The 14,545-nt window shown below is 44.0% G+C and overlaps 1 protein-coding gene across 3 annotated transcripts in view; it reads right to left on the bottom strand.

The window, feature by feature from the left end:
* Nucleotides 1–9,185: 9,185 nt before the first annotated feature.
* Nucleotides 9,186–14,545, bottom strand: part of FYN (FYN proto-oncogene, Src family tyrosine kinase) — a 137,470-nt gene continuing 132,110 nt past the window's right edge. For all 3 annotated transcript variants that reach the window (XM_062572635.1, XM_062572637.1, XM_062572636.1), the window contains one exon: nt 9,186–10,361. In XM_062572635.1, coding sequence (XP_062428619.1) covers nt 10,153–10,361 — 209 coding nt within the window. In that variant the 3' untranslated portion in view covers nt 9,186–10,152. The remainder of the gene's footprint in view (nt 10,362–14,545) is intronic.

Below are 14,545 nucleotides of genomic sequence, written 5' to 3'. Positions count from 1 at the left end.
CCCTGAGCTACGGGGCATCGCTGGAACACCCATCCCCCTCCTTTTGCTTTTCTTTCTTTCTTTCTTTTTTTTTAACATATATATTCTCAGTCCCAAATGTTAAACTGTGACACAGACTACTGGGGGGGGGGGCAACAAATAGACAAATAAATAAATAAACAGAGCCACGTGGCGCGTGCGACAACTGTTCTCTCGTCCGACGTCTCGGCCCCGGCGTGGCGGCCCCCGGGGAGACGCCCGCCGCCCCGTCCCGCCGTCGGGGCGCGCGGCCCGGCGCCCTGTCTGCTCGCGGAGGAGCAGAGGCAGGGCGGTTCGGCAGCAAGAGGGTGGCGCGGGGCCGGGGGCCCTCGGACGGGAGCCGGGGGGAGACGCCCGGCGAGGGGCTGACAGCTGCCGGCTGGCCGCCCGCAGCCTCTCCGACCGCGCGCGAGGGGAAGCGGCAGCCAGCAGATGAAAACGATTCGCAGCTCCTTGCAGCCCCTTCTCGGTTTCCCTTCTGCTCCTCTGGAAACGCGCGCGGGCTGGCAGAAGGAAAGGTAGAAGCACACGCGGAGAAACAAAGTGTAATGCATCTTTTTCAAGGCGGGGGGGGAAGCGATTAAAGATTTTAAAGCAGCGCGAGGAGCATTTTACAAAGCCTCCCTACTTCTTCTCCAGCTTTTCTTTTCTTTCTTTTTTAAAAGGATCATTGGAAATATCGCTATTGCTCTTACGAACGCGGTTGTTGCTTGGGGCCTAATACCGCCTTTGGCAGAGCTGCTGCTGCAGCCAGGGTACTGCAGTGAGAACGCAGTAATCCTGCTGGCTGTTCTTGCAGGATTGGTCCCAAAATATGAATGATCGATCTGCGAAAAAATACACCAGGTAAAAATGGTTCGCCTTTCAGTTTAACTGTGGCTTGCTGTCTATATTCCTCCTGCCCAGTAGTATTTTATTCTTGCATAGGCTGCAACATCAGTACCTGTTTAACAGTAAAATCAGATGCTTCAATTCCAGGTGCAGAAAAGGTGATAGTCTCTTAAAGCATCCTCACCATGCAGCCAAGCAGGAATTTATACCCTTACAAATGAGAAACTAGTGCCTCTCGAAAGGAAGAGATAGTAGTTTTCATTAAATTACTGTGATATTTAGAAAAAAAATGGACAAGTGTGTGAAGACAAGCATTTTTTACAGCCAAAGGCATGTCTTCTTTCCTTGCCAATATATATCAGTTCCCACCCACATGGCTGCTCACGCATTATGCCCTTAAGAGGTAGAAGAAAATTAATTAGCCCGGGAGAGGGGCCTGGAGCCAGCTCCTTTCTCATCCCCTCAGCACCGGGAGCACTGGCTGCAGGGTCACCCGCTCTCCTGAGCTGTTTCCTCTCCCGCCCCGCGAATCTCACAGCCCCAGCTGCGCCGGGACACGCTGTTGGCTGCAGGGGTGGCAGAGTCCAGCCTCGTCTACAGGCTTTCCCATGCAAGGTCTGGGCCCGCAGGCATCCAAACCCGCTGCAAAGGGCAGGTGCCACCGCTTGGCTTCCTGGAGCCAAAGTGCCCACAGGGCCGTCGAGGGCACCAGGCCCCAGTGGGCACCTGCAGAGCTGCAAGCCTGGGACAGAGACACGCGCCAGGTTAGAAAGCCACTGCGTAGCAGCTTCTGGGGGAAAAAACACAGAGTGCAGGGAAGGAGTGTTGTGTAAAGCCAGGTTTGGAGCACCTGTCCAAGGAGTCCAGCCCCAGGTCCCACCAAACATCTGCAACTGCGTTAGGACTAGATCCCTAACCTCCCCAATCCTCTTTAACCACAAATCCCACCGTCCTCTCCTAAGCAAACACAGAGATTCACACTTGCATTTGCCACACGCCAGAGCCTTTCCCCCGGGCTCAATTATGGCCTCCTCGGTCAGGGATGGAGCCCTGCTCAGGCAGGTGGAAAGTGTTTACTGGTTATTATGGGAGGAAGCGATGGGAAGGGGTGTCTGGCTCATTAGCCCAGCAGCGCTCCTCACCTGGGACAACGGCCGGGCCGCTCCAGATGGGAGGATCTTGCCTGAACTAAAAGGACTCCAGCTACTTCCCCGGCTCGCTGACCTCCCCGCTGGCGGGATGCTGGCGGCCTGCCCAGGAACGGTGTGCGGCAGCTGACGGCTCCGGCTGCAATCCACAGTGGCAAAAGGCTGTGCGGGCGGGGTGGGGGGAGCCAAGGCCACACAGGAGTCCAAATCAGGGCCTCGAACACGTGCCTTGGCTGGTGGACGCCTTGTAGTTAGCGCCTGGCCGTAGCAGCCCGCAGAGCTGGGCAGATTTATTTCTGCCACGAGGGTGTCGTTATCTTTGGTGTTGCAGCTGATATATGTAGGCAGGATGGGAGAGGGAAGGGAAGGCTGTTCTGATTAGGACCTGATGTTCCCGGAATTTAAATAAAACATTTCTATAGTTCTTTATAACGCCTTGGTCGGCCCCTGCTCCCGTCCGCAGGGAGCTGCGGGCAGCACCTGGGGGACGCAGCATCAGGAGCCTCGCTGGCGGGCTTTGTTTGCGAAGGACGCTCTGAAGCGCAGGCACCCAGCACCTCTCAGCTCCCTTTCCGACAACAGCTATGAGAAGTCTTTCGTTCTCCGTGGTTTACATGCCAGACACCAGGCGAAGGCCCCAGTCAATGCCAGCAGCTGCCTGCCTCCCCGCCAGGTAGCTGCAAGCCTGTGGGAGGAAAGAGGCTGTGGCCGTAATCACCAACCAAGGGTCTTTGCAGGGGGCTCGATCCGGCACGGCTCGTGGTGGCCGGCGTGCGTTCGAGGCTCCACAGGACGCGGCTGGTTGGTGTCTGTGGTGCGAGGGAAGATGCGCAGAGCAGCCTGGCACCTCCCCAGGTGATGCCTGGGGAGCAGCGTGTGAAAGCCGGCCTTCGTGTGAGGGCTCCCAGCTCCCTAAATCGCGCCTGCAGCCCTAAAGATATCTGCGGCCGCAACTGAAGGACCAGGCTCTGTCCCCTCTTTAACTTGCCAGACCCCAGAAAGCAGCGGGTACTTGGAGTATTTCTTCTCACTTGAGCTTCACGTAGTTAATGAGCCTGATGGACAGAAAAAAACCCACCGCGTGCATGAGAGACGCTCTCTGTGAGCTGTTACCAGTGCTGTCTGCACAGCGGGGTTTAAAGCAAAGGCAAAGTAAGTCCAGCACGGACCTAAGCATCCTCCCACAAAGTTGTGGAAACTGCTGCCAGTTAACTCATTTTAGATCAGGAAACTCAGAGAACAGAGTTCGTTTCAGGATTTCAGATACTGAAAGCCTGCCTCCCTCCTTCCCCCAAACCGGGGCTGTCGTAATTGCTTTCTGAAGGCCTGTTTCATATTTCTGGAGTCTTCCTACCGACTTCACTGAAAGCCGGATCAAACTCTGAACTCTTTAAAGTTAGTGTCTCATCTGTACCCTATTTAAAAGCAGAACGTGAAGTGTCGTACTGGGGGCCCAGCACGGAAAATACGGATTGACATTCAAACGCAGGATGACTGTTTTCATTGGCAAAGAAGATAACATGGAGCCTTTTTTGTAGTAAGCAGTTGATAGTCCTTCAGGGGCTGGAAAATTTCTTCTCTGTTAGGGAGAAAACGTCAACCGCTGCTTCTTATATTTTCTACGGCATCTATTTATTCAGGCAAATGTCTCAGTCGTAAATGTTTTTGCTTCCAAATGATTAACTGCTGGAAAAAAGCACTGTACTATTGCTCGACTTTTAACATTAGAGATGCTAATTTATACAGAAACATTACGACGACCATTTAACTGCCTAGCGTAATGCTCATGACCAGTCTGCCTCCAGTTGCCGGCACTCTGCTAGCTCCTCCCTGGCTCTGCACCGGCGGGGGGAACTAGCCCTTCCTTCCCTCTCTGGCAGCTTAAATTGCTAGGCATGGGCCTACAGACACTAATTTTTCGAGGCCTTTGCTTTGGCATTTGTTAGTTACGCCCTGGAGAGACACCTAAACTGAAGAAAAATAATACCTATACATTAGCTTATGCAGTGTTTCTAATTAAACCTTGCATAAGGGCAAAAACCCTCTTGCCATTTGCTAAAATTTTTCCCATAGTGTGATGTATCCTCTTAATTAAGAGCAGAAGCTAGAGTAATACCTGTTTTATTCCCTCTCACTTCCAATTAGTCATCCATTGATCATTACCCACTCAGCCTTTGACGATCAGCAGTACCCCAGCTCTCGGCAAGGCCAGGGCACGTATTTCTGCAGCAACGACACATCTAAAATAACGCAAATGGAGCAGCGAGGGTGAGTGATGGGGCGAGAGGTAGGGGGATGCGGAGGGGGAGGCCACCCATGTGGAACAAAAGACGGGTAACATATGCAAATGTTCAATGTGTGGTATGTGTTTTAGACGCAGGATGTATATGAGGTCACATACAAAGCTCGGCTGGAGGCCTCACTGCGTTGGGGAGGCATGGGAATTTGCGGGAAAAACTTCAGTTCTTATATGATCAAAAGTACCTACTCTGCTTTCTTGAAGACGTAAATCAGTTCCTGTTGTGGCTCTTTGCTGTTGCTGTTTCTAGAAGACTGGGACCATCATCTGCTTCTCCGTAGTCACCCAGGCTGGGGTTTGAGGCTTGTGCAAACACAGCCCCCTTCAAGTCTCTGCTAGCCCCAGACCGCCTTGCAGGGATGCCCAGGCTGCCGCCCGTTGCAGAGGGTGGCTGGTGGGGAGTGTGCCAGCCCTCTGGCAACAGCTCAGGACCTTTTTGCTAGGACCATCACAGCAGGTTTTGAACACCACAGGACCCTTCCTATGCAAAGAACAACTTCTGGCTGGGGAAATCCAGCTGCCTCAATTGCAGAAGCAAATAAAGTGCAGGTGAAGCCAAGGCATTTGAGCAGGCCCTTGGCATTCTAGGGTCTGTGGATGAGCCTATAGCATGGTCAGAAAGCTTCCCTGCAACCTTTCTCCTCCCTCCCCGCCGTCAAATGCAAACCCACCATTACAGGTTCGTGCATCTGTTACAGGCCTGGGGGATTTTGTGTGTGGACGTGCCAACAGGTGCTTGAGCAAACTTTGCAAGGCCCCGGGTGCGGGGCTCAGCACCAAGTGCTGATGAACAAAAAAAGCAAATCAGAGCCCTCAGCAAGCTATGCCGCTGCTATGGAGGAAAGAGGATAATCTCATTTCTTTGCTCTTTGCCCTTTTTGCTATTCAGAGAGCTTAATGCTGAATTATTCCCAACAATGAGCAGAACAATCGAACTCCCATCTGGCTTAGTCAGTCAGACGTAACCACTCTCCCTTCAGTCACGGACATGCCACTCTTGCAATTTCTTGACCAGTTTAAATAGATTCTATTTACCCTCCCCATTCCCTTCCCCCAGTAACAGAGAAGATATTTACACTTGGTACCAGAAATTGCAATGAAGGCTCGCCAGTCTGTCATAATCTGATCACATAAATCCTTGGCCACAGCAAAACACAGATGCTGCAAGCACAGCTGGTGCCGCAACCTTTAGATCTCCCCGTGCATGACATGATGTACAGCCGACAAGTTAATGACCTGGTTTTCGTGGGAGGGCACTCTTCTCCCCTTTCTGCTCCTCCAGCACGCTCACACCGCCTGCCCCTGATGGCAGCCGTTCCCTTTGGAGGCACCTTTTTTTCCTCCCCCACGCTGAAGTCAGCTGTAGGCTGCTCTTTGCATTAGCCAGAGACCCGTGTCATCCCAGGGCTGCGACGGCTGCGCTAGCTGTACCATCTCGCTTCCAGCCCGGGAAGAAGGATTGCGACTGATCAAGTAGTGGGAGCCCTTGGAAAAAAAAGGAAAGAACAAATTTCTGCGGTTGTTAGCACCATCCTGTTCCCCTAATCCTCTCATGTCCTAGTCTTATGGATGCACGTTTGTTAAGCATTCAAGGCATGGGGAAGCAACAGAAAGAGATGGACTGATGTTTATGTATATTCAGATGTTTTCATGTCTGATATATATGTATATCCTGAATTGGGTTTTGACGTATATATGTAAGTATGCTGATTGTATTAAAAGTCAACAGAAAAATTCATTCAGATTTAAGCGAAGCTAGGATTTCCCCTCTAACATTCAAAAAGCAGCTCAGTAACTTCATTTCAGCTGTCAGAGATTTTCCTGATAAATTTAGGAGCCCTGGAAGGGAGAGCCTAACATGCTACACTAATGGGATCCTGGCAAAAGACCTTTTTTTTTTTTTTTTTCCTGCAAAAAGAACATGGCTTCTGTGTTATTCTGTATAGGAAAATCTTAAATTAAATCGCCCCCTTCCTCTGTTCAGATGGTCGGGAATATTGTCCCAATTAACAGAAACTCCTTCAGCGATAAATTTCTGTGTGTGTGAGTCACAGGAAATTACAATGACTGCTCAGTGAGACTACAGAATACAATGAGATTTCTGAGCTACAAACAGCCTTCAATTATTCGTGAAAGATAGACAGACCCTCAAACTGACAGGACTTGAGAAAATAAACATCCTTTTGTCTGTGTGGCTGGTGGTAATTTCCCATTAGACAGGAAAAGCCTTCTTTGATGAATGACTGTAGCTCCACATTAGAAGAGGAGCTACTGTACATATCCTAATAGCTCCAGTATACTTGGGCTCTGACTCACATAAGGCTCTTAAACCTGTACGGTACAATATGGCATTCATTAGTGCACTGAATTCTTTAGTGCAGCATTTGAGAAAAGAATGGTGCATATTAAAATAAATTCAAGCAACTTTCTACTCACCTTGAAGTTATGCAGTAAGGTCAGATACATTTAGTAGATCTGTCTTCTTGCTTTGCAGTTAAGTGTCTTCCACTCTGGAGATTTCAATGAGGAACACTTGCATTGAAGATAGATTTTCCATTTATAATTTAGTAATTTCAACAGTTAATCAGTTTTCCATTTTGTATTTACATTGCTTTTCTACAGTGGTAATTAAAAAGAAAAGTGTTACATAGAACTAAGATGATGGCCAAGCAGTATTGCGTTAGTGCCTTTATCAAACTTTGGATCTATTGGAAGATCAACCAAGTCTCACATCATTTCCTTCCCATGTAAAGATATTAATAGGTATTAATTGTATTATCTACTCTTTTCATGGCAGTATTGCATTTCTGCCTGTCATTTTTCCTGGACTGATAGTGGATTAATCAGCCTATAGGTATCTGGGTCTTCTCACTGGTTGCTTTAGATCTCAGTAGAAACTTCATCACCACAACAAAGACTGATTAGGAGTGAGGTGCCTTGGTGTGGGGAGAACCTTAGCCACGTGTTTTTAGATATCTGGATGTGATTTATTTAGCCTTAGATTTAAAAATTCTTGGAGAGAACAGGAGCTTTTCAATCTGATAGTTCTACTTTTAACGTCACTGCACAGCTATGTGTAGTTTGTACACAATGTCTATGAATAGCTTTAGATTAATTTAGAGCAAAGATGCTAACAACCTTATTTAAATTTTTGCTAATGTTTTTATTTGAGAGATTAAAAAAACCAAACAATAAAACTCTCAACATTAAGAAAAAGAAGTAGAAGAACTACTGATGAGAAATGGTCTGGATTTGCCACTCAGCAATGGCAAAAGTCTGCATACAAGACAGCTGCAGGCAGAGATGCAGCAGAGTCCAACATGGTACTCAAACCGAATGATACAAGGAATAACAAACCCAGGAATCAGATATAATGGCTGTAAAACCCCAGAAACTCCCCATTTGAGTCTTACTTCCGGTGAGAAACATATGCAAAACCAATGTTTTAGCCTCATCCTGTACTATGGATGGAAACTGTACTTAAATTAGTCGCTTAGCAAACACTGCTTAGAAACTTGGCTGATTTACCATACTTTGCTACCAAGAGCTTGTCTGAGGACATTACATTTTGGCTTCAATAGCCAGGTACGTCCCTCTGAAGTGCTCAGTGGATTACCTTTTAAGGCAGGGGGGCAGCCATGGGAAAAAGAAGACCACAACTCAGTTTGTAAGTATTAAGAAAGGGCTGATTAAAAAAAAGTCCAAAAGAGTTCTGACCTTTAAGTATTTCACAGCCATAGAACAGTAACATTATATATATATATATATCATGTACATAACATTACATATAGTCTCTGCAAGTAAAATGTTAACCAATTTACCATGGAAATCTGGTAACAAACAACTTTGCCGCATAAATTCACGCTTCCAGAAAGGCTAAGTTTGTGGGATCCTTCTTTGAAAGAGGGTTTCAGTCTATGTATTGTACAGAAAACATTAAAACAATGATGACAACTCGTTCGCTGAATCTCCATTCATTATTGTGTTAGATTTCAGAAACTGAAAGAGGTCCTCTTTAGAAAAGCTGGGAATATTCAGAATATGAATTCACCATCTAAGTGTTAAATGATTAAAAACAAGTTTTAAGTTTCTGAAGGTCTTGGCTGCAACACTTTAAAGCTGTAACAACAATAAAAGGCATAGAAACTATTTTCCTGCAACACTTGTAAATGTAAAACTATTCACATTAAAAGCAAGATAACTCTTAAAGAATAAATTGCTTTTTAGAACACAGAAATGAGAGACGATATATGTTTTCACCTATTGTCCTTAAAGTTCAACTCCAGCTGTTTAAAAACATAATAGCTTCATAATTTGGAAAACGATGCCCCATAGGTAACTGGTCTGCATACTCGTATTAAATGTGGTGCCTAAAATGGCATGATATCTCTGCTGGTGAAGTTTGAATCTCTTCTCCACCATTATCTCCACAATTTAAACAAAAGAACAACTATCCAAATGTAAAATGCTCTTTTTTTAATTACTAAATTAAGAAAGTTAAACAGTTTTAAAATGTAAACTTGCAAATAAACCATAACAAAATGTAATTAAGACTTTAAAATTTGCAACTCAGTATTAAAAACTCAATAGAAGTAGAAAGGATTTTTTTTTTTTTTTGGTTAAACGTAAGTAATTCAAGGCTGGTACAGACAACTGAAAAGGTAATACTTTGTTCTGTGCATCCCCCATGAAATGTAAAGAAGTGCATAGTAATTCCACTGGAGAACTTGCAGACATAAAGAAAGTAATTTCATTAGCAGTACAGGACATTTAACACACTTATTTTACAATGGAAAATGTTACACGTAAAACAGAAAAATCCTAGTTGCATGACCAACAGTTTAGCAGGTAGACATGGCTAAAATGCTATGGTTTAAAGACCATTTGAATGTGGTTACACTGTTTAATAAATCTTTTTGAAACATTTCAGTATACATGTTTGGATACAAGAAGTCCTTGCAGTTTCAATTTTCCAGTTTAAACGGTGATGGTGTAGTTTTCTTGCTTTAAATATGTTCATTTTAATTTCAAGAACAAATCATCACACACTTGTCAAACATTGGAAACATTACTGTAAATACAGCACATGATTCCTGAAAGAGCAAAGTTACAACCATCTACAGGTACATAGTCAAAAACAAAAAGTGCAATCCAATTTAAAAAAATCATGCTTGGCAAAAGCCAAAAATTAGATCACTGGCTTTCAGAATTCCACCAGTGTTTTCATGTCTGCAGTAAAATTATCATTTTCTGGGTACTGCTGCAGCAGGATTCATTCCATTCAAAATGAGGTTCCTCTGCAATAGCACCCATATACTGTATGTACAGGTATGTATATATATTATATATATTTTATATATAAAAAAGCAAAAAACCAAACACCTGTCCTGATTTTTTTTTTATTTGTTAAAACATGAAAAAAAATGTTTTAGACAAAGAGGCCACTTCTGGAAAATAATACTTTTAGTTGAATCAGGAGAAGACTAGTTAAAATCACATAGGTTCTGCATTTTAAAAAAAGGAAAGCACTAGGATCAGTTATTGGCACTGAGTTACTATTTACAATGAACAGAGGTTTTGCAGTTTACGTAACATCAATACAATGCAGTTTAGGAGTCTCTGATTAAGAAAAAAACAAGTGTTTTTCTCCTTTTCATCAAGGACATTCAGACTATTAGGACAAGTGGTCATAGGCAAGAGCTGTGGCAGTTCGCAACTGCGGGCCTCCACGTGCACTGCGATGCTAGAAGATGCTGCGCTCTGGAGAAGCTGGTCACCGAGTTGGAAGCTAAAGGGCAGGTGGGGCAGGGCTGAGAAACACCTGGTAATTCATGACAGTGTGTGGAGACCAGGGGTTTACAGGTTGTCGCCGGGCTGGTACTGGGGTTCTGTTGCGGTGAAGTAGTCTTCAAGGAAACCCTGCAAATATTCAAAAGTTGGACGCTCCTCTGGGTCTTTTTTCCAGCAATGGATCATAAGCTCGTGCAAGGAGATGGGACAGTCCTGAGGGCATGGCATCCTATAACCACGTTCTACTTGCTCCAAAACTTCACGGTTATTCATGCCTAGTAAGGAACAGACAAATCAACACTGTTAATTTACAGAAAACTAATCCAAGTCTACACGTGTAACTATATTTACAATACACACAATTTTTTCAAGTGTACTCGTTTCTTTTGGTTAAGACAAGCAAAAGAGAACTACCTCGAAGTCTTATTTCAGCTCTCCATTTACTGCAAGATAACCTGGCTTAATTTTCTTTCTCAGCAGAGGGTTTTAAAAACCAGTGATGAGTAAAATGCTGCTCCCATGGTTACCTTTTTGGCTTAGTCACAGTGACCAGGCCGAAGTTACACAGCGTAGAATCTGGCATTTCCCCAACCCACCAAATGCAGCTGTGAGATACATTATGTGAGCAGGTTAAAGAAAAATAAATGCCTTACAACAAACATCAGCCAAAATTCTAAAAATTAAGATAATTTTTTGAGACACTTACTCTGAGCACAGGCCTTTGAAATTTCGTTAGTGTCTTCTGAGGTCATGCTGCCCAGACTTCACAATGACAAACTCTGCTACTTTAGACTACCAGGTATGTCCAGCAGCATTATCTTTAATATCAGCTCAGATGCCTTATCCTACTGGTGAGCTGTACTCTCTGGATCTGTGCTGACTAGGGTTGTCCTAGGGGGTCCTGTGGAAAATCCTTCTTGCCTCACTGTCCAGACCCACACAATCCTCTTGCTTTCTCTCTCTACCCCATATGTTTGGGTAATCTTATTCGTGAGAAATATTCAACCACCATCTTCAATACAGACTCATTTATCTACTCTACACCTTGACTACTGTGAATAACATCCTAATTCTGCCTGTCTTTTAGACTGGTAATTTAGGTGCAACCTTGGATTTGGACTTTGCCCTGAGTCCTCATGTCCTGGCTACATTTAATTCTTAAAGATGTTTTGAAAGAAGCATCCACAAGATACAGCCTTTCCTGTCCATCCACATCCTCATCTCAAGTTATGATTACAAAACCTTTTCCTCTTGACAAATCAATCTCCTCCTGGTGAAATCCGTTCACAACGTCTCTGGCAGGATCATTTTCCTTGCCTGCAGCCTTAACCGTTTCTCACGTGTGCTTGCTACTTGCTCCCCCTTGTCTGCTATGTGAAATACAAGCTGCTTTTCTTCAGTTTCAAAGCCTCGCACAAGCTGCCTCGCTTCTCATTCAGTCCTGTCCTGGTTGGGTCACAGTTCCTACCTACCAACCCACCTCGGCTTTTCAAACAAGCACTGCTATGCATTTTCTTATGCTGGCTGTTGGGCATGGGGAGAGCTCCCCAGAATAGTACCTTACCCTCCTTCAATCTTCTCCTTACCATCCCCTTCTGTAGTGATAATTTCATGAACAAAGGTTTGATTACTGATTTACAGTATTCCCTGTCCTGCAGACAAACTTTAGTAATGGTTTCTTGCCACCTGCATCCACCCACCATACTTTTTGCATTAGATGCTTAAGTAGGAACAAACATGTTGAACAACAAGCTGCACTATTTTGTCTTATTCTCATCTCCAAATCAGCTGACTTAACTCAACTTTTGGAGTAAAATCTTCTGTGCTTTCCTTCCCTTACATAGTGAAGCCTATCAAAATGAGTGTCAATAGTAACTTGTGTGTTGTATATACCTAAATCACATGCACTACAGTATGAGCAAACTGCATTCTTTGTTTTTATTTTGGCCGTACCTCTTTAAATACAACATGGATGGAACTAACAGCAGCAGAAAAGCTTGTTCCCAACTGATTTGTTAATCTAAGATATCAAATGTTTAGTATTTTTATCCAGTGCATTACTCAGTGCTGCAAAGCGTACTCTGAAACTTGATAACAAACTACATGCTGGAAGAAAAACCCAGTAGAGAAAAGGGGGGGAGGGAAAACACAAACAGCTCTTCACTTCCCTTTTCTTTTAAAAAGGCAGAAATCAGAACCTAAAAGAGACAGTGTTGACTGAAGTCATAGTCATTTCTGTCCCTGGAAAGTCAGTGAAGCTAAATTTTGCAGCATTATCAAGAAAAACACCCTCTTTTTCTTTCTCCTTTTCCCTCCTCTGAATAAATCCCAGATAAGAAACTAAACCAAGTGACCTTCATGTTCCTTATTGGAATTCATTCCTCCACCAAGGACTGCAGAATCTAGAATTCTCCAAAGATATACTGTTGGTTTTAACACGTGCTACTAGTTGAAAAAGAGAGTTTTGAATACATTTTTTCAAAATCTTATATGGGTTATTAATCAGACTTACTAAAACAGCAATGTTTTTGGGATACTACTTATTACTTCTCACAGGGCCTATTTACATTTACAAACCTATTACCTAGATTCATTTATGTTATCCTATGTTTCAGTGTTTCTCTTTTGATAGTAGAAGCCCGTTGTATCTGCACTTCGAACACCACAGAGAGAATATTTGAGCAGTTGGTACAACTCTTCTTTCCTAATGAATTCCCAGGAGATTCAAGTCTTTCAGTAAATAATAAATGAAATCTTGATTGCACCTCTAGACCCCTTGAAAGTTTATTTTACAAAACTGTAAGCCTGTAGAATAAACTACTCAGCATACAGACTGGGGACAGAGACACAATGCTGCTTGATTTTTTTCTAGAAATGCTGCAATAGTAAGAAAGTTAAGCTTATATTTTATAGAGATTACTTTAGGCAACCCAAACCACTGAGGGCAGTGATGGTTTTAAGTCACTTTATTCTGTTTTCCTTCTCTTGGACTGAGAGCTATGTCTCGGGATCCATTGCATACTCTCAGTCCAATGAGCAAACTACGTAGATATAAATGCTTAAAATAGGACCATTGCAACAACAGCATTATCTGCTGTGTTTCAGACATTAAAGGTTCTTCAAGGACCCATAGTTGTGCCTTTGCTCACACTTAAAGGTTCCTCAGACATATCTGCAGTGGGCAGCTTGGCACTTCTCTACTGCAGTTGAGAAGGTAAAATTGTTTAGCTGTCCAGAGGGGCTAGATCGTGCTGACACTGAGAGCATACCCTCAAAGAGAGAAGTACAACAGAGACCACGGGTTGATTTGTGAGTTTTGGTTAGTTCAGTGTAGAAACAGTATTCCTAATTTCTCTGGGTAACCCTAAAGAAAAGTCAGACATGAGGGGAGAGGGATAGGATATGGGGCTCAGACAGGGAGATGATGCCCCACATAGGAACAATAGTTCCTATAACAGGGGAATGGAAAAGCTACTCCTAAATGCAGATAACCTTTGAGTTATAACACCACAGCAAATAAGATGAACTTAATTATTCCTGAAGAAAAGTAGTAATAAGTTATAGGCATCTGGAAGTCCTACTATTTCATTTAGAAATTAAGGGTTAAAATCTCCTAAGAACTTCTCAACCTCAAAACACCCACAAGTCTAGGTTATCAAAATTTCCCCCTTTTTTTCATCTAAAGAAGTATCACTTGACAAGTATAATGGATGTTACTTTGATCTACAGCATTTGTGAGTGGAACTTTCCTATCTAACAAAGGACACACCTGAACATACCTGCACTATGTTAAGTACACATCTCTCTCAACTTCCTATTTACCATCCATGATGATGGTACGTTCGCATGCCAGCTCACAGATATGTGCTCAGCCCAGGCCCTGGGGAGCGCACCATGTGTTCTCTTACATTTTCTGACCCCATCCTCCCCAGCTGACTGGGAGGCTGAACACAGCCCCTCAATGATTCCTCAAGCTCAAAGCCAGCCTGGTTGGAGGCAGCACTGTGGATGGTATCATGGTGGCTGTCATGCTAGACATAACATGTACATGCTCTCGATGTGACAAATGCAGCAGAGTGCAAAAGGGGCAAGTCAAAGGTACTGGTTTAGTGAAACTGAGATTTGTGTCTATCCAAAATGCAACACATTAAAACCAACAATCTCTCTGGACTGCTGCCAGAGAAATGCAGCCTCCTACTCTTAAACTCTATTTAAGAAAATACTAAGACCCAAGAGGAATTTGTGAAAAGGGAAAGAAACAGAAACTGAAAAAGGTTGACTGTGTAGATTACTTTTTTAAACTTGGCTTGTCTTCTGCCCATATCCAGTTTTTATTTCCCTAGTGTGGTAGTGTGAACCTCAACATCTCAAAAGACTGTGAAAGTTGCTTATTTCAATCTGTTGTCTTGTGGAAAGAAAGGGAAAGCATCAGGGAATACTAGCGAAAGCATTAGTAAGA

Source organism: Rhea pennata, chromosome 3, assembly GCF_028389875.1.
Source record: "Rhea pennata isolate bPtePen1 chromosome 3, bPtePen1.pri, whole genome shotgun sequence".
In the NCBI taxonomy this organism is placed as follows: Eukaryota; Metazoa; Chordata; class Aves; order Rheiformes; family Rheidae; genus Rhea; species Rhea pennata.
Note: the sequence above shows the minus strand (reverse complement) of the source record. Positions and strands in the feature narration are given on the sequence as shown.